Raw genomic sequence first — 26,175 nt, 5'->3', positions numbered from 1 at the left:
CTGCTTTCTTTCCATAGAAGAAAGGAAGAAATAACTTTAAATATGCAGGGCATTCATCATAAATATTCCCAAACAGATTTTTCATTATAATAAAGTTCTTAGCATGGTGGCTGACACATACAAGGTCCTAATAGATACGGGCTACTATATTAGTAGTGTTGTTTTTAATATTAGCAAAAAGGCCACAAAAGGAACTCATTTTCCCTAGAAATCTGTATATTCTTTAATTAACAAATAGTGTTCTCTCCTTGCAATCTTGGCACAGGTTCTCAGAATTTAAAGTCTTTCCTGATGCCAAGATTATTAGGCATCTCATCAGATCTAGTTGTTGAAAAAGCCTTTAAATAGAAGAGGAAATATATAAAACTTCCTCTGGTGGTAGGAAGATCACCAACGAGGATTTTGAACAAGTCTCTGCATAGAATAGGGCCTATTATCTGAAATGAGAAATTAATTATATCTTCTTACTTACTGCTAAAATATACTCTATTAAAACTCCTCTGTAAGTTGGGCAGAGCAGCATGCACCTGTAGTCCCAACTATTCACAAGGCTGAAGTGGGAGGATCACTTGAGCCTAGGAGTTTGAATTCAGCCTGGGCAATATAGCAAGACTCTGTCTCAAAAAACAAACAAACAAAACCTTTCTCTATAAAGCAGCAGACTCCAAAAAGTGAAATGTAAATACTACGTTCAAGTAGACAAATCTTTTTTAGTAGGTTAAAGCAACAGTTCTCAAACTGTGGTTGATGTACCCTTTTTGGAGTCTTTGAGGTCAAAATTATTTTCATAATACTTAGAGTTATTTAACTTATGCACTGTATTGACATTTACACTAATGGCACATTTACATTAATGGCATAAAAGCAATGGTGGGTAAACTTTTGCACAAATTAGGGCAGTAGCAACCAGTCTGTACTATAATCATTGTATTCTTTTCCACTACTATATATTCATAGCTTAAAAAAAAAAGTCAGCTTCAATTAACAGTGCCTTTGATGAAGCAATAAAAATTACTAATTGTATTAAATCTCAACTCTTAGGTGTACATCTTTTTAATATTCTCTATCATTAAATGGAATTTGCATAAAGAACTTCTACTATATACCAAAGTATAATGTTGTCTCAAGGAATAGCACTTGTATGACTGTTTTGAGATGTGAGCTCAACTTGGCCGCTTTTTTCATCAACCACATTTTTACCTAAAAGACAAACTGACGAGTAAACTATGATTATTCATTCCTGGGTATTTGGAAGATGCCTTCCTCGAAATGAGCAAATTAAGCCTTGTCCTTTCAAAAAAAAAAACAGCTAAGTATATTTTCCTTTTTTTTTGCCAGCAATAAAATTCAAGCAAAAATAAGAATTTTGGAAAATGTGCATCTACCACAATGAGCTTGACAGCTTCCTAATACTTAAAGACGTCTGATGATGTCAGAGATGATAATCTCTGTCAGAGATGATAACACGTGTGATTTTTAAAATATTACATAAAGAAATATCTCAACATCCGGAAGATCTGCATCAACAGCAAACCAACATTTTCCAAATGATTTATGCACAGTGCTATAAAATGATGCATAGGTAAAAGTCCATTCAAAGTGCAAGAAAGGCCAATGGATCTTAATGTATGATGGCAAGAAAAATTCAATGATATGATCTCAGATTCCACATTCCAATTAACCTTAACACTACCACTTGTCAAGTTTTGGTATACGTAATATCAAAGAACATCCACAATTATCTAGAAAGGCTATTAAAATGCTCCTCCCTGGCCAGGCGTGGTGGCTCATGCGGGTAATCCCAGCACTTTGGGTGGCTGAAACAGGCAGATCACTTGAGGCCAGGTGTTTGAGACCAGCCTAGCCAACATGTTGAAACCCTGTCTCTACAAAAATACAAAAATTAGCCAGGTGTAGTGGCACACACCTGTAATCCCAGCTACTCGGGTGACTGAGTCATGAGAAGCACTTGAGCCCAGGAGGTGGAGGTTGCAGTGAACTGAGATTGCACCACTGCACTCCAGCATGGGCAACAGAGCAACAGCAAGACTCTGTCTCAAAAACAAACAAACAAACTAACAAAAAACTAACACCAACAACAACAAAAACTCCCTTCAACAACTACATATATCTGTGTAAAGCCTAATTTTCTTTAAATATATCAACCAAAACAACAGATTACACAGATCAAATGCAAAAGCATATATGAAAATCCAGCTGACTTCAGTAGAAAAAATCCACATATAAAGCTCTTCTGGGTTCTCAATAATTTTAAGAGCAGAAGGTGGTCCTGAAAGCAAAAAGTTTGAGAAAAAGAGAGTACAGCACTAGTCTAACATGAGTCTCAAAGTCTATCACAGGATCAAGCCAATCTTCTATTCACAGGCTGCCAGAATTGGGAGGATTTAAGCGGGCAGAGGGGCATTCTTTAGCAAAGTTCCCATAATATACTTCTGTTTCAAAGATTTCTACTTCGTGGGACAGTAGTAAGAAAGCTTGGAGGGGGGATTCTACTAGTCTTTTCTTTTTTTTTTTTTAAGACAGGGTTTCACCATGTTGCCCAGGCTGATCTCCAACTCCTGAGCTGAAGCGATCTGCCTGCCTTAGCCTCCCAAAGTGCTGGGATTACAGGTGTGAGCCGCCAAGCCCACTCCACTAGTTTTTTTTTATGCCCCTTAACTATGGCATAGGAGGACAAAAATGAAGACTAAAACTTTATGAAAGGTCCTGATGCAACTCTGGAAGCACGGGCTTTTGTACAACAGTAAGGATCCCATGAATAGTACCTGTGTAAAGATGTTTCAAGAATTTGAACAGTTGAAATAATCCCTTTTCAGAATCTCTTCCATATCCAAACAGCAAAGTTGTTTTCCTGTTCTAACAAGCAAAAATTTAAAGGGCCAATGATTAAAAATTAGTTTAAAATTAGGTGTTCCAAAATGGTTCCAGATATGGGAACCTTTTTATTGCATAACTCCAGCGTTTTCCCAGGTCTTAGTTGGTGATTAAGGTCGTCCAGTAATATGACAAAACTGGAAATATAAAGAGGAAAGAACAGGGGGGGACTAAGAGAAATGGAGCCAGAGCCCTAATTATGTTTTCAATATATATAATTTCAATCCTTTTGTTGGCTATGCAGTATTTTATTATAAGGCTACATCATATTTTATTTACACAATTATCTATTAAGTAACATTTAGCTTATTTCCAATTTTTACTGTCAGCCAATGTTATATAAACAATGTACAAAAAATCTTTCGTGAATATTAAAAAAAACATTTTTTACTTATGGCAGGCTGCTTGCAGTTTCATCTTCACACATAGGTACTTGTTTTCTTTTTTCTGCTCCTTAAGGATGCTTCAGTGGAAAAATTTAAGAAGCAGTGACCTAATCAATTTTCCTCATTTTGCAAATGAGGGAAACAGAGAAGCTAAAAAGTCAACTGGCTTGTCTACATGTATACAGTAAGCATCAGAAGCAGACTCAAACCAGAGTGTCCTGATTGGAGACTAAATACCTCCTTCCCCAGCCCTATTACATCTCTCTTTCTACTTTTTCTCTTCCTGGTACCATAGAATACATTAAAAAATTATTTCCTTCTGTTCCTGGCCCTAAACAAAAATACAAAGTCTTTAAATGTGCAGTGTTTCCTGCTAGTGACATAGAGAACCTGGGTACAATGGGAATGCAGAAAGTGGAACCATAATGGAGGCAAATATGAAGTTACATAAAATCATTAAAACAATATGATATTGAGATATAAGAGAGATATCAATAAAACAGCCTAGAAAGTTCAAATATCTGCCCAAAAACATATGGGATTTAGTATATAATAATGTTGACATTTCAAATCATTAAAAGTAGAGAGGAAGTATTCAGTAAATGGTATTGAGGCAACTGGGTAAAAATCATCTTGAAATCAATTAAGTTTAATCCTTTCTCCACATTATACACGAGGCTATATTCCAAATATATTTTTAAAATATAATAATAAAGTATTAAAAGTACTAGGGGGAAAAATACTCCATGACCAGAGCAACATAAAATACCTCATTGGGAATTTCTGCCTTGAGCTATCCTGAAGCCAAGATTTATCAGACAGATCTTGGTGATTCAATGCAGAGATGAAGCAGGCCTCCATGCAGATTAAGATCCTAAGGGAGTTTGTTCCTTGATTATCTTCCATACCCTCAACATTTGCCTGTCCTCTTCCTTCTTTTGCTATACTGTTTCCTTTGCCTTTAAATGAAAGCTAAATATTCTCTAAGGAGACTTTCAGTCCTTTCAAATATCCAAACTTGTGAGATCTTTGCAATATTTTCTACACACTTTCATGAATGTAAAAAATCAGTCATATGGCCCAGCTCATATTGTCAACCTTAATAAAATAAAAACTTCTATATTTTATGCCACTTTATGGTTTATAAATACATATAACATTTAATTTCCAAAGTAACCTTGTAAGGGAGTAGTCTCACCATTTACTAGAGAAACTGAAGCTCCAAAGATTAAATGACTTACCAACAGTTGCTCAACCAGTAAGAGGCAGGAATGGATTAAAACCTAAGTCTAAGCATATTAATTATACTATGTGGCCTCCAACATTTGTGACAATTACATGTCTATGATATATCCACAGCAAATGTGAGAGTTTAAGGTAATGCCTCTGAATCCTGATGAGGCTTATTGAAAGAAAGACACAATGGTATCTGCATTTATCTAATTATTAAAGAGTTAACTTAGTTTTGCATTTGTTTGTTTTCGAGACAGGGTCTCGCTCTGTCTCCAAGGCTTGAGTGAAGTGGCATGACCACGGCTCACTACAGCCTCAGTCTCCTGGGCTCAAGTGATTCTCCTACCTCAGCCTCCTGAGTAGCTGGGACTAAAGGAGTGCACCACTGCGCCCAGCTAATTTCGTAATTTTTTGTAGAGACAGGGTCTCCCTGTGCAACCCAGGCTGGTCTTGAACTCTTAGGCTCAAGCGATCCTTACACCTCAGCCTCCCAAAGTGCTGGAATTATAGGCATGAGCCACCGTGCCTGGCTGGTAATTTAGTTTTTAATAGTAATATATAATGCCAATGCCAAGAGGTTGAACATATTCATTCCTTCACTCCACAAATGAATGAACACCTATGGTTGGGCTTAGGCACCATGTTAGGTAAAGCTCACAGTTTTAGTTAAAATGTCAGACATTTTAAAGCTGAAAAATAAATAACTTTTCAGTTCATGGATTTAAAAAAGGTAGTTTGCAGTTAGAATGGCAATCATTAAAAAGTCAGGAAACAACAGGTGCTGGAGAGGATGTGGAGAAATAGGAACACTTTTACACTGTTGGTGGGATTGTAAACTAGTTTAACCATTGTGGAAAACAGTGTGGTGATTCCTCAAGGATCTAGAACTAGAAATACCATATGACCCAGCCATCCCATTACTGGGTATATACCCAAAGGATTATAAATCATGCTGCTATAAAGACACATGCACATGTATGTTTATTGCAGCACTATTCACAATAGCAAAGACTTGGAATCAACCCAAATGTCCATCAGTGACAGACTGGATTAAGAAAATATGGCACATATACACCATGGAATCCTATGCAGCCATAAAAAAGGATGAGTTTGTGTCCTTTGTAGGGACATGGATGCAGCTGGAAACCATCATTCTCAGCAAACTATCACAAGAACAGAAAACCAAACACCGCATATTCTCACTCATAGGTGGGAATTGAACAATGAGATCACTTGGACACAGGAAGGGGAACATCACACACCAGGGCCTATTGTGGGGAGAGGGTGAGGGGAGGGATAGCACTAGGAGATATACCTAATGTAAATGACGAGTTAATGGGTACAGCACACCAACATGGCACATGTATACATATGTAACAAACCTGCATGTTGTACACATGTACCCTAGAACTTAAAGTATAATAAAAAAATAAAAATAAAAAAAGGTAGTTTGAATTTAATTGTATTATCTGATGTTATAAATTCTTAAGAAAGCCATTAACCAAAATTTATATGGTATTTGAGAGTGTACGAAATCATTACATTGTCTAATTTGATCCTCAAAACAAATCTATGAAGTATTTTCTCTCTCTCTCTCTCTCTGTTTTTTGAGATAGGATCTTGCTATGTTGCCCAGGCTGGTCTCAAACTGCTGGGCTCAAGCGTTCCTTTGCCTCAGCCTTCCTGGTAGCTGGGATTACAAGCACAAATTACTATATCCACCCTATGAGGTATTTTCAATCCAATTTGACAGCTAAGGAAGGTGAAAATCAAAATTAAGTAATTTGTATAAATATATACAAGATCACACAGCTTGTAAATGGCAAAGTCAGGATTCAAATACAAGGATATTGATTATAAAATTTATTTTCTTTTACTTATTTTTTTTTTTTTAGAGATGGGGTCTTGCTTGGTCACCAAGGCTGGAGTAGAGTGGCGTGATCACAGCTCCCTGAAGCTTTGAACTTCTGGGCTCAAGTGATCCTCCTGCCTCAGCCTTCCAACTAGTTGGGAGTATAGGCACATGTCACCATGCCCAGCTAGTACTGTCATTTTAGCAATATTAATTCTTCTGATTCATAAGCATGGGATGTCTTTCTATTTGTTTGTATCCTCATCAATTTCCTTCATCAGTATTCTGTAGTTTTCCTCACAGAGGTCTTTTACCTCCTTAAATTTATTCCTATGTAATTTTTTGTAGCTATTATAAACAAGATTGCATTCTTGATTTCTTTTCAAGCTAGTTCACTGTTTGTGTATAGAGATACTAATTTTTGTATATTGATTTTATATCCTGCAATTTTACTGAATTTATTGATCAGTTGTAAAAGGCTTTTGGTAGAGTCTTTAGGTTTTTCTATATAAAGGTCACGTCATCCACAAATAGGGACAATTTGACTTCTTCCTTTTCAATTTGGATGCTTTTTATTCCTTTCTTTCTCTTGATGAACTGCTCTGCCTAAGACTTTCTGAATTTATTTAATTTAACTTAATTTCTTAAACAGTGTTTAATTTATATCAAGTTCCTCAGCGTAAGACAAAAATTAAAGACTAAAAAACAGAAGTTTTTAAATTTTAAAAAAATTCCAAATCTCTCAAATGAATTATGCTAGTTCTACCAGAATCCTTTGGGCCAAGTTCTACTGGAACAAGATATTATTTTCCAGGGTACTCACTGCCCGAGTGTCAGCTTTTAAAGGTCTGAAAAAAACTGCTTTAAAGAAAACCAGAGAAAATGGGATCAGTCAGCCAAGACAAGTGTGCCACAGCAGTAAACAGAGGTTTCTCTGTGATCCAACTAAAATAGCAGTGTTGTTAAACCCCCACACACATATAACTGGAATATTTGCATGGTCTTTCCTATTAAGCTTCAACCTAAATACTAAATTTATTATTTTAAAACCTGGTTTTTATTTTTAAAAAATAAAGAGAGTGAAAGCGGAAAAAACACAGGGTAGATAATGAAAGAAAGAATAAAGCAGAAGGGAAACAAGACCTATTGAGTTTATATTCCTATAACCATACTAGTGACTTTATTTATATAATCTCTTTTGATACAAAATATCACCTTATAAGGCGGGTGTTATCATTCTCATTCTACATATTAGAACACTTGAGGCCCAATGAGGTTAAGAAATTTTTCCAGTGTAATATAGCTGCTAAATGGGAATATCTGGATTCAATCTTATGTCCCTTTAACAAGAAGCTGTATTCTTCATGCTGAAAAAGCAAAGGACAAAAAAGAAAACAGAAGAAATACAACCTTCATGCTGAAAATGCAAAGGAAGAGAAAGAAAACAGAAGAAATACAATCATGAGTGTTGGTCTATACTAATAATTGTTAAGAGGCAATCCAACTATATAATTCTGGCAACTATAACTTGTGAGTATAAACAAAACAACACTCGTTTTTCCTATTTTAATCACTCCACAACAATCATTAGCACAGAAGACTTCTGTGACCAAATATGTGGCGGTTTCTCCCACAAACCAAGCAAGCAAGCAATTCTACAGCAGACATCAGCTGGGTGTTCTCCAATTCAATTCAATTCTGAAGCTGTCTACTTGGAGATAGCCTCAGAAACCACAGGTTGAGGGCTTGGTCCCACAAGAGAGCCTCTTCTTTTCACCAGTCACAAGTCTAGACCTCCAGACTGTCTGACCAACTGGCTTCAAGTTGGGGTTCCTACAACCCCCTCTTTGGGTTCAATTAATTTGCTATAATGGCTCACATAACTCAGGGAAACACTTATTTGTGTTTATCAGTTTATTACAAAGGATATTTTAAAGGATTCAAATAAACAGTCAGATGACTCACTATCAGATTAGAGTCCTGCCTTGGTCAGGTGAAAGGAGGGCAGCAGAAGATCAGAGAGAGAGATTCTGTTTCCTGAGGCCTGCTTCTGAAGCCTAGAGTGTCCCAACATTACAACAAAAGACTATATCAAGGGTTATGAAAATTATGAGCCAGGAACCGTGGATGAAAATATATATGTGTGTGTGTGTGTGTGTGTGTGTGTGTGTGTATGTGTATATATATATAATATCACAATACTGGATTCATCTGAACCTCTGAAAAATTTATTCAATTGTATTCTATATGATTAAATGACACTGTTTTAAGACAATTCTTTTATTACTGTAATGCTTTTTTTTTTTTTTGGAGACAGAGTCTCACTTTATCGCCTAGGCTGGAGTGCAGTGGTGCGATCTCCGCTCACTGTAACCTCCACCTCCTGGGTTCAAGCGATTCTCATGCCTCAGCCTCCAGAGTAGCTGAAACTACAGGCGCACGCCACCTTGCCTGGCTAATTTTTGTATTTTTTGGTAGAGACAGGGTTTTGCCATATTGGCCAGGGGTCTCAAACTCCCGACCTCAAGTGATCCGCCCGCCTCAGCCTCCCAAAGTGCTAGGATTACAGGAGTGAGCCACCGTACTCAGTGATTACTATAATAAATCATTTATCTTGCGTTCTATTTACCCTTTTCACATTTTTAAGTGTATACCTTAGCTAGCACATAACGTACTGGGAAAAAATATATATCATGTATCTTGCAAACTAATATACATATAGTAGATGTTTGGTACATATTTATTGGCTGAACATTTTGTATACTCACTATGCCTTGAAATCTATAAGTACAGGAATAGTTAATGTGATTAGCCTTCAGTGACTTTGGAGTTCAGTCTGGAAAATGGTTCTGCTTTAATCAATCATGAGCAATATGCGCACTAGTTATGTGAGCTGATTCATCATTTCTCTAGTATCCTCCATTTTATTAAAATGACTTTATAATGACAAACAGGCAAAATAAGTCTTATTTATTCTGAAGATTTCATTGGGCAGAATATGCCAAGCAACTCCTCATTCATTCAACAAATATTTACTGAGAACTTAATCTATATTAGACACTGTGCTAAATGCTGGGGATATGGTGTTAAAGCCAAAAAGTTCTCTAACTTGAGGTATTATCAATATAGTAGAGAAAATAAACACATATAAATAATTATAGCACTGTCTGTAAGGTGTGGACATGTAATTTGTTCATCCAATAAATATTTATTGAGAGTCTCATGTACTAGATACTGTAATAAGCCCTGGGATACAGCAATGAACAAAACCACAGGGGTCCTCCCCTCATGACCTTACAATCCAAGATGGTCTCAAAGATTTCTCAAGTCTCCACGACAATGAATTCATGGTAAAAAAAAAAAAATCACAAGAATATGTGAGGAAACATGCAGCCATAAAAGAGAATCAGCAAAACAATAAGCACAGAATTAGACAAGCAAAAATGAAATATATTGAAATTAATGAATATGAAATATTGTGTTTTTAAAATATTTAAAGGAATATAAGATAGCAAGAAAAAAAATAACCAAGGAAGAAAAAATAACAAAAATGGCCAGGCAGATTTGAAAAAAAGAAACAATACCCCTAGAAATGAAAAAGAGAATAATTAAAAATACAAAAAAAGTGAATTTAGAAGAAAAAAAGAAATAAGGCTGAGTTAACAAAATAAAGAGAGATGGTAGGCATAAAGCAGAGCATTCCAGACAAAGACAATAATGTATGCAAATACATGAAACTATGAGCTGCATTCTGTGTTCAGGAATACAAAAGCAGTACCATACAAAAGTGCAAGTGTTTAGAAAGGCCATTAGAGAGGGAATCAAGGGGCAGATCGTGAAAGTCTTCATATGCTATACTTCTCAACTCTATATTTCCATGTGTGCTAATACTGATTATCTGATGCACTTATATGTTTTTAAGTACACATATGTGTATATAACATTTAGTATTTCCAGTATTGAAATAAACCCTTGGCTAAAAGAAAACAAAGAAATAGTTATTAAGCAATGTGACAGAAAACCCAAAAATTCTCTCATTACAAATACCTAGATGAGTTGTAAAAATTTAACAAATAATATTTTTAAATGTACAGCTGGGCTCCAAAAAAACTAAAAGTACTTCTTAAAAGGAAAAAGAAAAAAAAAGAGGCAATTGAAAACTAATATAGTAATAACTAAGTTATGACTGCCCTACAGAGGGTAAGAGATAAGGCAGTGAGTTGTCTGTCTCAGTACCATAGGAGGTTGGGTTTCAATGCTCACACAGGAATGAGAGATGAGGCCTTGGACCACACAAGGATAGGAAATGGATCTGAGATCATCTATACAGAGCTGAGATGCTTGTGGGGCTACTTAGTAGCTAAATGAAATAGAAAAGTAAACACCCACTAGCACAAAGGAACAAGAAGACCATTGGTCTTTATTGACCTGGTCACAGGGTAAAAAGTAAAAAGAAAACAATAATTACTGCACTTGGAAATATAAAAATAAGGTATGTGAAACACAGATATCTAAAGTGGCCCCCAGATCCCCATACCCTGGTATCCACAGTCTTATGTAACTCCCTCCTTTTGTGTATAAGCAGAAACTGTGACTTGCTGCTAACCAAGACAATAAGGCAAGGTGACAAGAGACACACGATTATGTGTATGTGGTGACATTACCTAAGACTGTAGCACCCATCTTGCTGAAGTCTCTCATTCCCTTGCTGGCTTTGAAGAAACAAGCTGCTATGTTGTGGTCTGCCTATTTTGGTAGTCCCATATTTGAAGGGCAGCTTCCAGGAGCTAAGGGCAGCTTCCATCCAAAAGCCAACAAGAAACTGAGGCCTGTCAGTCCTATAACCACAGGAAACTGAATTCTGCTAATGGATTCTTCCATAGTTAAGCTTCAGATGAGACCACAGCCCCAGCTAACATCTTGACCGCAGCCCTGTGAAATCATAAACAAAGGACTCAGCTAAACTGGATCCAGACTCCTAACCCATAGAAACTGTGAGATTATAAATGTGTGTATTCCCATATATAAATATATGGTAATTTAATTACTGAAAGTAAGACACTGGGGAAAAAATATGCCAGGCAAAAGAAACAGAATAGATTTTAAGGAATACATGCAATATATAGCTTAAATTTCAGATCATGTTTTAAATTAATGCCATGTTTTGTCTAGTATCTTAAAAAAGCAAATCATTTATTTATTGATCATACACAACAGCTTTGTACCAGTTTCACAGCTGGTAGAGCAATTTAGGAAGCTAGCTGTACAGCATGCTTACCATACATAAACCTAAAAAGACTCTCCTAACAGAGGGCAATAATAAGCAAAGCAGGCTATAATTCCAGCACTTTGGGAGGCTGAGGTGGGTGGATCACTTGAATCCAGGAGCTGCCAAGACCAGCCTGTGCAACACGGTAAAACCCCATCTCTACAAAAAAATACAAAAACTAGCCAGGTGTGGTGGCATGTACCTGTAGTCCCAGCTACTCGGAGGCTGAGGCAGGAAGATGGCTTGGGTCTGGGAGGTCAAGGCTGCAGTGAGCTAAGATCATGCAACTGCACTCCAGCCTGGACAACAGAGTGAGTCCCTGTCTCAAAAAAAAAAAAAAAAAAAAAAAAAAAAAAAAAAAAAAGTTACCTGTAGTAATTAACATCCACAGACTCCAAAACAGCTTCAATTAGTTATGGTAATGCCTAGACATATAGGAGAAGTTTTATGCAATTTATGCACATGCATGGGCATCACAAAAACTCATATATACTCTTCTGAATGGTAGCACTTTTCAAAGTAAGATTTGAAATACAAAATCAATTTGTATTAGTTTCCTCATTTGACCTTTAAAACAATCCTATTACATAAGCAGGACAAATATCTTATAAAAATATTTTATAACAATGTCTTTTCTGAATGTTTTAAATATATATACATATTTGAAAAACTATATGCTTTTAAAAATGATAGCTACCAATTATTATGATTTACTTTAGGAAGATCTTTTCTTCATCCATCTAATGTATGGTATATAAATTTACTTCATGCAGTCTCTCTTTGAGTTCTCCTTTGCTTTCTTATCACCTACTCTTACAACCTTTACCCCCCTTAAAACCAATCTATCTTTAGTCTCCCAATCTCTGACTGAAAATATTTTTTAGAAAGTTAAAGATAAAGGCCGGGCGCGGTGGCTCAAGCCTGTAATCCCAGCACTTTGGGAGGCCGAGACGGGCGGATCACGAGGTCAGGAGATCGAGACCATCCTGGCTAACGCGGTGAAACCCCGTCTCTACTAAAAATACAAAAAACTAGCCGGGCGAGGTGGCGGGCGCCTGTAGTCCCAGCTACTCAGGAGGCTGAGACAGGAGAATGGCGTAAACCCAGGAAGCGGAGCTTGCAGTGAGCTGAGATCCGGCCACTGCACTCCAGCCCGGGTGACACAGCGAGACTCCATCTCAAAAAAAAAAAAAAAAAAAAAAAAAAAGAAAGTTAAAGATAAAAAGCCTTATCTGACATATACATATATTTGGAGACAGGGTCTTGCTCTGTTACCCAAGCTGGAATGCAGTGACATGATCATGGCTCACTGCAGCCTCAAACTCCCAAGCGACATTCCTACCTCAGCCTACCGAGTAGCTAGGACTAGAGGCATGCACCCAGCTAATTTTTGTATTTTTTGTAGAGACAGGGTTTCACTATGTTGCCCAGGCAGGATTTATACCTATTTTTGTCATCACTTATTTTGATCATTCTTAAACTTTATATATTGTTCTTGACAGTAAGTTCTTATACTTAAAAACCCATGATGGTATGGCTCACGCCTGTAATCCCAGGACTTTGGGAGGCCAAGGTGGGAGGATTGCTTGAGTTCAGGAGTTCGAAACCAGCCTGGGCAACATGGCAAAACCCCGTCTCTACAAAAAATACAAAAATTAGACAGGTGTGGCACATGCCTGTAATTCCAGCTACTTGGGAGGCTGAGGCACAAGAATTGCTTGAACCAAGGAGGCGGAGGTTGCAGTGAGCCAAGATGGCACCACTGCACTCCAGCCTGGGCCACATAGGCTCTGTCTCAAAAACAATAACAGCAAAACCCCCACAGTACCTTGAGTACCTAGGCCTGCTTTGTATGATTTCTCTCCTTTAAAATTCCATTCTCATTCTTCATTAATCCTAGTCCCCCACTATGATCAAAATCCTCCTTTGCATCCATTTGTTTCGTGAAAACATTTCCAATTTAACAACATCTTCCTTTTTGATCATATAACTGTAGCATGCTAATATATCTCCCAAGCGTTATACTGTCAATGGTATTCGTACCTGACTTGTTCTGAACTGAGTATAAAAGTTTACTCCCCTGGCTGAAAACACTCCAAACACTTCCAACTGCAAATAAAATAAAAGCCAATCTCTTTACCATGGTCTACAAGGCTAACACAATCAACCCCTGCCTACCTCTTCTAATTACTCTCCTTTTTGCCGATCATTCCCAAAACACTAATCTTCCCAATGTTCCTAGACCAAACCAAGTCCATTCCAGCCACAGGGCCATTTGCAGTACTGTCTGGAACACCATTACCCCAGATTACCACATATGCCATCTCATTCTTCAGGACTTATACCAGATGCCACCAATTCAGAGACGCCTTCCTTAACTACCCTATCTAAAGAAGTCCTCTAGCCATTCTCTATCATATTACCTAGTTTTATTTACAGCATTTATCACAATTAGCAACCACTTATATACTTAACCGTTTATTTGTCATCTTCTCTCAATAGAATGCATGTTCACAACAACACTTTCTTATCTGCTTTCCTCACTGCCATTATCAACAAGTACCTAGAACAGTGCTATGATAATCACGTTTTCTGGTTTCTGTATTTCATGCTTTGGTATATGGGGCCTTGCTTACTCTGGTGGAATCGCTCCTCCCAGAGCTAGCCAGGTAGCAAAGGAGTGCACCTTCCATATGCATACCAAACAATCCAGAGCCCATAGTCCCAACTACCTCATTTATCAGACTCTTACACTCTAGGCCACTATTCCCCTACCCAAATCATCCCAGGGCCACGTACCATACAACTAGTGGCAGCCCCTACGTCCCAGCGTCCACTGAAATTACTCAAAACTAGCCAAGCCTAAGCCTACTTATAATGCCTTGCCTGTTCCTTCCTGCAGAAACCACAATAAAGCTGTATGACCATATTTCCCCCTACTTCCTCTGCCCCCCGACTGACCCTGGTGCTTTCTTAAGTGGCCCTACATGGTGTGTTATTCCTCCTGTTTCTAGGAAACTGAGTATAAAACTTCTTCCTGGGCAAGGGCGGGGACAGTATTAGGACAAATACCTAATACATGTGGGGCTTAAAACCTAGAAGATGGGTTGATGGGTGCAGCAAACCAGCATGGCATATGCACACCAATGTAATAAACCTGCACACTCTCCACATGTATCCCCGAACTTAAAGTAAAATTTAAAAAAAAAACAAACTTCTTCCTTCATGACAGTCATTTCTGTGTCTCTGTGTCTAACTATACCTGATTAAAACAAATCCCAGGTACCCTTAAAATAAGTGCCTAGCATATAGTACATGCAAGTAACACATAAGAATGCAGAAAGGTTTTAAGTAAAGAATAAAAAACAGTAATATATAAATACTTCAAATCAAAGGAACTTTAAAACAAAAAGCATTAGAAGAAGGATCTGACTGGGCTTCACGGCTCACACTTACAATCCTAGCACTTTGGGAGGCCAAGGCAGGTGGATTGATTGCTTGAGCCCAGGAGTTTGAGAGAGCCTGGGCAACATGGCAAAACCCCATCTGTACTAAAAATACAAAAAAGTAGCTGGGCATGGTGGCATGTGCCTGTAGTCCCAGCTATCCCAGAGGCTGAGGTGGGAGGATCAGCTAAGCCCAGGAAGTCAAGGCTGCAGTGAACTGTGATTGTGCCATTGCCCCCCAGCCTGGACAACAGAGTGAGACCCTGTCTCAAAAAAAATTAAAAGAGAAAAACTAAAAATAAGAATCCAGTTCACCAGGAAGACATCATAATCCTAAACATATTTGCACCAAATTACATAGCCTCAAAATACTTAAAGCAAAAACTAACAGAATAATAGTGAAGAAAATAAACAAATCCACCAACATGGTAGGAGATTTTAATACACCTATCTTAATGTTTAATAGATGAAGCAACCTTCACATGCTGCCCCTGTACAAATCAGTAGAGTTACAAAAGACTTTTGTTGTGGGACGTCAGGGACCCCAAATGGAGGGACTGGCTGGAGTCACAGCAGAGGAACATAAATTGTGAAGATTTCATGGACATTTATCACTTCCCTAATAATACTCTTATAATTTCTTACACCTGTCTTTACTTCAGTCTCTGAACATGAACTGTGAAGATTTCATGGACATTTATCAGTTCCCAAATAATACTCTTACAATTCCTTACGCCCATCTTACTTTAATCTCTTAATCCTGTTATCTTCGTAAGCTGAGGATGTATGTCACCTCAGGACCACTATTGTACAAATTGATTATAAAACATGTTTGTTTGAACAATATGAAATCAGCGCACCTTGAAAAAGAAGAGAATAACAGCGATTTTAGGGAACAAGGGAAGACAACCATAAGGTCTGACTGCCTGTGGGGTTGGGCAGAAAAGAGCCATATTTTTCTTCTTGCAGAGAGCCTACAAACGGACATGCAAGTAGGACAGATATCCCTAAATTCTCTTCCCAGCAAGGAATATAATATTAAGACCCTAGGAAAAGAATTGCATTCCTGGGGAGAGGTCTATAAACGGCCGCTCTGGGAGTGTCTGTCCTATACAGTTGAGATAAGGACTGAGATACGCCCTGGTCTCAGGCTTACTGGGATTAGGAAACCCCAGCCCTGGTAAATTTGAGGTCAGACCAGTTCTCTGCTCTCGAACCCTGTTTTCTGTTAAGACATTTATCAAGACAATACATGCACCGCTGAACACAGACCCTTATCAGGAGTTTCTGATTCTGCTCTGGTCCTGTTTCCTTAGAAGCATGTGATCTTTGCTCTGCCTTTCGCCCTTTGAAGCATGTGATCTTTATGATCTACCCCCTATACATACACCCCCTCCCCTTTTGAAATTCCTAATAAAAACTTGCTGGTTTTGCAGCTCAGGTGGGCATCACAGACCTACCAATATGTGATGTCACCCCCGGCGGCCCAGCTGTAAAATTCCTCTCTTTGTACTCTTTCTCTGTATTTCTCAGACAGGCTGATACTTAGGGAAAATAGAAAGAACATATGTTGAAATATTGGGGACGGGTTCCCCCGATAGACTTCAACATCACAATGGGCTTGATCCAATAGATATTAAAACTAATGACCATAAGAACACTACAACAATTTGGGGGACTTTCACTGCTAGCCATAACAGAATTACTGGGACTGGATTTTCCCTTGCAGTTAACAAGTATAAAAGAGGCCAAATTCTATGCAATGTGATCCCTGAGAAAAAGGGAAATAAATGAGGTAAACTCAGCTTTCTGGAGGAAGTATTTCTAGACTTTGGTGTAAGGAAAAAAAATCCAAGCACAGCACAGCAGTCTTGTGGAGAAAAAGCTCCCAAAATTTGCAAGGAATCTTCGAGTCTACCACCAAATAAAAAACTGCACATGCTCACAGTCTCTTAGGCTGAGAGAAGAACTAATAGGGGAAGAAATAACTACTATAGAGCTGTAAACCAAACAACTACTATAACATATAGGATTTGAGACCTTCACATTGTGACTAGAGAGAACAGTGATCATGCTGAACACTTAGACCATCCAGTAGAGATCCTAGACCATTTTGGTAATGAAGCAAAACTACCAAAAGAATAAAGACAACAACTCTAGAACCACTCCCAAAATATGCTTTAAAACAAATCTTGAAAGGGATCAGCTGATCAGAATCTAACTGCTGGCCAGAACAAAATCCAACACACTTTAAGAGAAGACAACAGAATCTATTCACTCAATGATATCCCATTACCATGTCTGGCATCCAAACAGAAATTGCTAAACAAGTTAAAAAGCAAGAAAATTGGCTGGGCACAGTGGCTCACACCTGTAATCCTAGCACTTTGGGAGGCCAAGGCAGGCAGATCACTTGAGGTCAGGAATTCGAGACCAGCCTGGCCAACGTGGCAAAACCCCGTCTCTACTAAAAATATGAAAATTAGCCAACTGTGGTAGTGCATACCTGTAATTCCAGCCATTAGCGAGGCTGAATGAGGCAGGAGAATTACTTGAACCCAGAGGGCAGAGGTTCCAGTGAGCTGAGATTGTGCTACTGCACTCCAGCCTGGGCGACAGAGTGAGACTCGGTCTCAAAAAAAAAAAAAAAAAAAGCAAGAAAGTCATTCAAAAGAAGCAATGCCAAAATGACAGCGACGAAACTGACAAAGATTTTAGATCACCTATTACAAGTATGTTCAAGAATCTAAAGAAAACATGGACATAATGGGGGGAGAAACGGAACATAGTAAAAAGGTCCATATACACTTCTGCTTCCAGCAATGATAGAATAAGGCCCTACTAGCTAATTCTCCCTCAGAAAAATATGGTAAAATCTAGGATAATACAAAAAGAAATTATCTGGAAGCACCGGAGTGTAAGAAGCTGACAAATTCTAATGCAGAGTACACATTTCAAGAAGGGGAGTCGTACAAAGTGAATTCCCATTTTCGCAGCTTGTAGCCTTGGGATAAGTGCAGCTGACACAGTACATAAGAAACAGGAAGAAGTAACACCACAGGCTTGTTGGCCTGGGGAACCAGCACACTGAAGCCAGAAAAAAAATATGGCATTGAAGAGAACTGAGGAATCTTGAAAGGGAAAACAAAGAAGGGATCCCTAAATTCTGTCTGCCCATGTCTCTGACTGAACCATGAACCACATGCGCATATAACAGATTGAAAGAAGTCCAACTAAAGACAAATGACATGCTGGCCAAGAAACAAGAGTGTACAGTTCAAGTCAAGTCAGTCAAGATAACTAAATGCCAGTTAAAATAACAGAAACAACACTCATAAGAAACAAAGATACCTGAATCTCCACAATTTAACATTTTTTTTTTTTTTTGAGATTGAGTCTTGCTCTGTTGCCCAGGCTGGAGTGCAGTGGCGCGATCTCCGCTCACTGCAAGCTCCGCCTCCCGGGGTCATGCTATTCTCCTGCCTCAGCCTCCCGAGTAGCTGGGACTACAGGCGCCCGCCACCACGCCTGGCTCATTTTTTTGTATTTTTAGTAGAGACGGGGTTTCACTGTGTTAGCCAGCATGGTCTCGATCTCCTGACCTCGTGATCCGCCCATCTTGGCCTCCCAAAGTGCTGGGATTACAGGCGTGAGCCACTGCGCCTGGTCAATTTAACATTCTTTATGTTCAATATAAAGCCTAAAATTACCTAACATATGAAGAACCAGGAAAATGGTTCTTACTCTAATGACAAAAGAATATCAATTGAGACTGATCCCAAGATCATCTAGATGTGACAGAAAGCAGACAAGGATGTTAAAGAAACTGCTATAACTAACCTCAAGGAATTAAGATAAAATATGCTAACAATAATAAAAGAAGATAGGAAATCTCTGGAGAAAGATAGAAATAATAAGCAAGAACTAAGTGGGCACTCTACAACTGAAAATAAAATATCTGAAATAAATTATTCACCAGATAGACCTAACAGACAAACAGATGACAGAGAAAAAACTAAGTGAACACAAAGATAGGTCAATCAAAACTACCCAATATGTATATGCACAGAGAATGAAAAAAAGATTTTGGGCCGGGCGTGGTGGCTCACACCTGTAATCTCAGCACTTTGGCAGGCCGACGCGGGCAGATCCTGAGGTCAGGAGCTCGAGACCATCCTGGCTTACATGGTGAAACCCCATCTCTACTAAAAATACAAAAAATTAGCCGCGCGTGGTGGCTGGTGCCTGTAGTCCCAGCTACTCAGGAAGCTGAGGCAGGAGAAGGGCGTGAACCCAGGAGGTAGAGCTTGCAGTGAGCTGAGATCGCACCACTGCACTCCAGCCTGAATGACAGAGCGAGACTCCATCTCAAAAAAAAAAAAAAAAAAAGATTTTTTACAAAATAATCCTAAACAGATCCTAATGAACCTATAAACAATGCAACATAGCTGTAATTGGAGCCAAAGGATAGAAGAGAATGAAGCAGAAAAAAATCTGAATACATAATGATCACAGTTTTTCAAAATATAATGAAATATAGAAATTTATAGACACGAGAAGCTCAACTTGCTGAAGGAAAATGATACCAGAGAGAAATGCAGATCCTCAGACAAGGGTGAAGAGCATCAGAAATGGTAAGCTACAAAAGACAATAATGTTTCCTTTTTCTTTTAACTTATTTAAAACTCGTTTACTTTTAATATGCTGATATTTGGAGGTTTATAACATATAGATGTAATATATATAACAACTATCGCATAAAGAACAAGGTAGGTAGGATATGAGCCTATATAGTTGCCTTATTCTGCAAACTTCTACATTTTTCATGAAGTGGTCCATGAAGTAGGCTGTGAAAAGTTAAAGACATGTATTTTAATCCCTAGAGTAACCACTAAATAAATAATGCAAAGAAGAATGACTAAAAAGGCAATAGTAAAATATTTTAATTCTAAAATAATATTCAAATAATTTGTTAAAACGTAGGAGAAGAACAAAAAACAGCTAGTATAATTACAATAATAAAATGATAGATCCAAACCAAACCATATCAACCAAAGATAAACCTGACAATTTGTTGCCCTGTTAATAACACTTAAATTGTTATCTGCTCGGGAATTCTACTTCTTTTTTTTTTTTTTTTTTTTGAGACATTGTGCTACTCTGTCATCCAGGCTGGAGTGCAGTGGTGCAATCATACCTCACTGCAGCATTGACCTCCAAGGTTCAAGTAATCCTCCCACCTCAGCCTCCCAAGTAGCTGGGACTACAGGTGTGCACCACCATGTAGGGCTAATTTCTTTTATTTTTATAGAGATGAGTTTCACCATGTTGCCCAGGCTGGTTTCTCACTCCTGGGCTTAAACAATCCGCCCACCTCCCCCTCCCAAAGTGCTGGTATTACAGGTGTGAGCCACCATACCCCACCCTGGCATCTTCTTACAAGGGCTCTAATCCCAGTCATAAGGGTAGATCCTCATGAACTAATTATGTCTCAAAGCCCCCACCTCCAAATACCAGCACAATAAGCTTAGGGAGTGCTGTGATAGTATACATATATAACGTACGTACATACATATATATATGCTTTCATCCACAGTTCCTGGCTTATAGCTCCCATAGTCCTTGTTATTTCTCCCCATGGCAGTCCACAGAAACTAAAAAATATACTCTAATCTTCCCTCACCTTTCTGTCTCAGAGCTGGACATTAATAAATTCTCTGCTACTATATCTGATGGTAGATCACAAGACCCCCATTTCAGAAGGGGCCCCATCCCATACCCTGGAGGAAGGAATGCTGCACAGAGAGGCCAAGAAGAATCTGAATCTAATCCTATTTATAGCAGGTTAATCAGAAACACAAGTAAAACAACATGGGGCTTCCGACTGGCATTGGGAAGTGGAGGACAGTCTTGTGGGACTGAGCCCTCAACCTGTGAATCTGGTGCTACCAAGTAGATAGTGTCAGAATTGAACTGAAAGATACCCAGCTAGTGTCCACTGCAAAACTGATTGCTTCTCTGTTGGTGGGGAGAAATCCCCACACATCTGGTCACAGAAATCTTCTGTGTTGATTGTGTTGTGAGCACAGAGGAAAAACAGTTTGTGCGCCAAGAGGAAAATTTACAACTTTAAATGCTTCTATTAACAAAGAAAGATCTAAAATCAGTGTTTTAAGCTTTCATCTCATGAAGCCAAAAAAGGAATACGTTAAATAAAAATAAGTAGAAGGAAAAAAATAAGAACAGAATAAGAATAGAGAAAATTAACAAAGCCAAAAGTTGTTCCACTGACATAATAAAATCAAATAAACCATTAGGATGATTAATCATCAAAAAAGAGAGACTACAAATTACTGATTTCAGGAATGAAAGAACAGAGTTACCCTAGATTCTACAGACATTAAAAAAGCAATAAGGAAATGTCAGAAATAATTTTATGCCAATATATTCAACCATCTAGAGGAAATGAATAAATTTCCTTGAAAAATACAACCTAAAAACCTGAAGCAAGAAACCTAACAAAAAACAAATGTTAGAAAAATATCTCTTATGAACAAAGATGCAAAAATCCTGGCAAAAATCAATCCTGCCAAAAATACAAGCAAATTAAATTCAGCAACACATAAAAAGAATAACATATAATGTCTAAGCGGGCCAGCGAAACAAAGTTTATCCAACATTCAAAAATCAATCAATCAATCATATTAACAGAAAGGATAAAATCACAAGAATAACATTTGACAAACCCAACACCTATTCATGATAAAACTCAACAAGAACTTCCTCAATCAAATAAAGGATATCTACAAAAAACCTATAGCTAACATTATATCTAATAATGAAATATCGAATTATTTGCTTTTTAAATCAGGAAAAGGCAAGGATGTTCACTCATGATGTCATTTCTACTCAACATTGCCCTGGAGGTCCTAGCCAGTGCAACAGTGTAAGCAAAAGTAATAAAGTGCATAAAGATTGGAAAGAAAGAAGTGAAACTTCTATTTGAAGATTACGTGGTTAAATTGTGCTAAAATAACTGGATATGCCTATGAGGAAAAAATAAACTTCAATCCTTACTTTACACCATATGTGACAATAAATTTGAGATGGATATAGACCTGAATACAAAGCAATTAACTATAAAGCTTCCAAAAGAAAACATGGGAATAGACAAGCTACGAAAAGCAATAACCGTAAGAGAAAAAGCTGATCAATTAGACTTCATCAAAACGTACAACTTCTCATCAAAAAAACTCCTTTAAAAAAATGAAGTAGGGAGACAGGGAGAAAATAGTCACAAAACATCCATCTGGCAAATGGACTTATATTTTGAATATGAAAGGAGCCCCTGTTACTCAATGATAAAAAGACAATCCAATTTTTTTAAATGGGCAAAAGATTTGAAAAGATACTTCACAAAAGAAGATATACATATGACCAAGAAGCACAAGAAAATATGCTCAACATCATCAGACATCAGGTAAATGCTAATTAAAATTACAATGAGATACTACTACATACATTCCAGAATGGATAAAATTAAGAAGTATGACAACATCAAACATTGTTGGGGATGTGGAGCACCTAAAACTTCCATGATGAGAATGAAAAATGATACATCACTGTGGGGAAAAAGTCTTACAGGCTCTTAGAAAACTAAAACATAAACCAACCTTAACCTGGCAATTCCAATCCTAGGTATTTATTCACGAAAAATGAAAATATACATTCACAAAAAGACTTGTTTAAGAATGTTCAACTTTATGCATAATAGCCAAAAACTGGAAACAGCCCAGGTATCCTGTCCATAGGAAAATAGATAAACAAACTATTACATTCATACAATGGGATACTTCTCAGCAATCAAAAGAAATATACTACTGATACAGCACATGGATAAATCTCACTTCTCACAAATATGAATCTTAAATGGATTAACAAAGATTTAATTTTTTTCAGTTTTAACTTCTAATACAGTAAATACCAATAGATTTAACTCACAGAGCTCTTTGGGGTCCTCAATACTTTTTAAATATGTAAAGGGGTCATGAGACCAAAAAATTCGAGAACTTCTATTAGGTCGTTGCAAAAGTAATTGAGGCTTTTGTCATTGAAAGTATGGCAAAAACTGCAATTACTTTTGCACCAATCTAAAAGTTAAAGTTGAATATGAGCATGACCTATATTCTAACAATTACACTCCTAAGTATATACAGAAACCCTTACATTTCTGTGTACCAGAAGATGCACAAGAATGTTCACAACAGCCTTATTTGTAATAGCAAAAACCTGGAAACAACAAAATGTCCAATGATTAAAGAATGGATAAATGAATATATTCATACAGTGGAATTCTAAACAACAGCAAAAATAAATGAACTAAATCTACATCCATCAATGCAGTCAATTCTCAGGAGCATGAATGATACTAACAAGCACAATTTGTGTTAAAAAAAAAAAAAAAAAAAGCAAGTTGTGGAAGAATGTACACATAGTACAATTCCACTTATATAAAATATAAAACAAGCAAACCTAAATAGTATATTTTTAGGAATGCAAAGCAGTAAAAGTTAGGAAATGATAAACACTAAATTAAGTATACTGGTTATCTCCAGAAAAAAAGGAAAAAGATGGGATCAGGGAAGGACACAGAGGGTGCTAAATGTTTCTTTAGTGATCACTGCTCTTAACCAAAGGACTGTCCTCCTTTATTAAGGTCATAATTCTCTTCATTTGTCAACCTTTAGGTTGGACTTTCTGAACACAAAACAGTCATCTGATTGGCAAGATTAATTGAATCAACTCTAGCAATCAATGGGATTTCAGAAGACAAAGTCAGATTGCCCTCATATCTGCTTAAAAAAAGAAATGGGGGGAAAAAAGGAAAAACTGCTACTCAGAAGGTGAAATAGCTTAGAAACCGTAATGTTTCATTTCAGGAAAAGTATCTTACCTAGAATCTCTCCTTATCATTTTGTATAAATGAATACGTGAATGAAGATCATAAACACACAGCTTTTAGAGCAGCATCAAGATTTTAACATGCATAGTTTTGGAGTTCTGACTCTAGCCAGTCCTACTTGCTGCTAAAAGCAGCATGCTCTGAAAAGTTAAAGAACATGTTAGAGCAAGAGTCTATACCTATGATGAGTCAAAGATTTTTTTCCAGCTTCATAACTGAATTATTTCAACCCTGAGGTACTTACTTGCTTTCATTGGGTAAAATAATTCTTTTGAGTCTTGAGTACATTGCAGGTATAAATAAAACGATGCTTATAAAATTTTTTGTTATCTTCAGATGGGCTTATAAAAGTACTAACCTTTATTCTTTAGTCTCATCTTGTAAGAATAAAAGGCATGGTATAATATGACATACTCTGAGTTTTCACAATAGAAAATCAAAATTTCTCAAAACTCAACATCAGACACAGTTTTCAGGTATTTATTGCTGAATAACCATCACAAACTTCATGATTTTAAAACAAATTTATTATTACCTCTCATGGGAACAATATGAACAATAAAAAGTGCATGGGGTATTAATGTATATGTAAATAGTTTGTTTTCGCAAGAGTGAAATGTAAGTAGGGCGAGGAAACGAAAGAAGAAAGACTGAAGAGTTAAAAATAAACTGGATAGCACAATGAGATACAACCACACATCCACCAGAATGACTAAAATTTGAAAGACTGACACTAAATGTTGACAAAGATGTGGTACAACCACTTTGGGAAAAGGTCTGGCAGTATCTAATAAAACTAAACATACACATACTCTATGACCCAATTATTCCAATCCTAAGCATTTACCTGTGAGAAATGAAAATATATATCCACAAAAAGATCTGCCCAAGAATGTTTATAGCAGCTTTACTTATAATTGCCCACACCTAAAAACAGCCATGTGTCCATCAACAGGAAAACGGGTTAACAAACTGTGGTATATTCACATAGTGGAATCCTACCACATAGCAACATGGATGAATCTCAAAAACATGCTGAACAAAAGAAGCCTTACCCCAGATAGTAAATACTAGATGAGTCCATTTCCATGCAGTTCTCAAACAGGCAAACCTAATCTATGGTAGGGAAAAAAAATCAGCCAACAGTGGTTATGCTGGAAAGAAGGGGTAAGATGGAGGTGGGGATTAACAGGGAAGGGGCATGAGGGAACTTTCCTGGCTGATGGTAAAGTTCCACATCTTGATAGAGGTTGTTACATAGGTCTATGCATTTCTCAAAATCTAGCAAAAATAACTTAAGATTTGTGTATTACAGGCCAGGTGCAGTGGCTTAAGCCTGTAATCCCAGCCCTTTGGGAGGCTGAGGTGGGAGGATCACCTGAGGTCAGGAGTTCTAGACCATCCCGGCCAACATGGTGAAACCCCATCTCTACAAAAAAAATGAAAAAATTAACTGGGTGTGGTGGCACATGCCTGTAATCCCCCGTCTCTACTAATAATAAAAAAATTAGCCGGTGTGGTGGTCTTCACCTGTAATCCCAGCTACTTGGGAGTCTGAGGCAGGAGAATTGTTTGAACCCGGGACAGGGAGGTTGTAGTGAGCTGAGATCATGCCACTGCACTCCAGCCTCAGCAACCCAGCAAGACTCCATCTCAAAAAAAAAAAAAAAAAAAAAAAATTGTGTATTACATTGAATGTAAATTTTATATCAAAAGAAAAAAAAACAAGGAATTAAACTTTAATGATATGCTTTAGTATTTAAAGAAAAGCAAACAGATGTCTGCAATTTACTTCAAAATGTATCAAAAAATAAAATGAACTGATAGATGAAAGGAATGGAAAAACGAATCAGTGTATGATAAAAACAAGTGTAATAAAATGTCAACGGTAGAATCTAGTTAGTGGGTGAATGGATATTCACTGAAGAATTCTTCCATCTTTGTTGTATGTGTAAAAATTTCATGTTAAAAAAATGAAATGTTGGCCAGGCGCGGTGGCTCATGCCTGTAATCCCAGCACTTTGGGAGGCTGAGGTGGACAAATCACGAGGTCAGGAGATCGAGACCAGCCTGGCCAACATGGTGAAACCCCATCTCTACTGAAAATACAAAAATTAGCCGGGTGTAGTGGC

The 26,175-nt window shown here is 37.5% G+C and overlaps 1 protein-coding gene across 25 annotated transcripts in view; it reads right to left on the bottom strand.

The window, feature by feature from the left end:
• Window positions 1-26,175, bottom strand: part of ACER3 (alkaline ceramidase 3) — a 170,303-nt gene that overhangs the window by 128,682 nt on the left and 15,446 nt on the right. For 5 of the 25 annotated variants that reach the window (XM_077960424.1, XM_077960414.1, XM_077960425.1 and 2 more), the window contains 2 exons: window positions 11,838-11,954; window positions 11,031-11,298 (listed from right to left, as the gene is read on the bottom strand). Coding sequence is in view for 5 of the 11 variants with exons in the window: in XM_077960409.1 (XP_077816535.1) it covers window positions 11,031-11,067 (37 nt within the window). In the remaining 6 variants the exon portion in view is untranslated. 25 annotated transcript variants of the gene reach the window in all.

This window comes from Macaca mulatta, chromosome 14 (genome assembly GCF_049350105.2).
Source record: "Macaca mulatta isolate MMU2019108-1 chromosome 14, T2T-MMU8v2.0, whole genome shotgun sequence".
NCBI classification, from domain to species: Eukaryota; Metazoa; Chordata; class Mammalia; order Primates; family Cercopithecidae; genus Macaca; species Macaca mulatta.
This window is presented reverse-complemented; position numbering and strand designations above follow the sequence as displayed.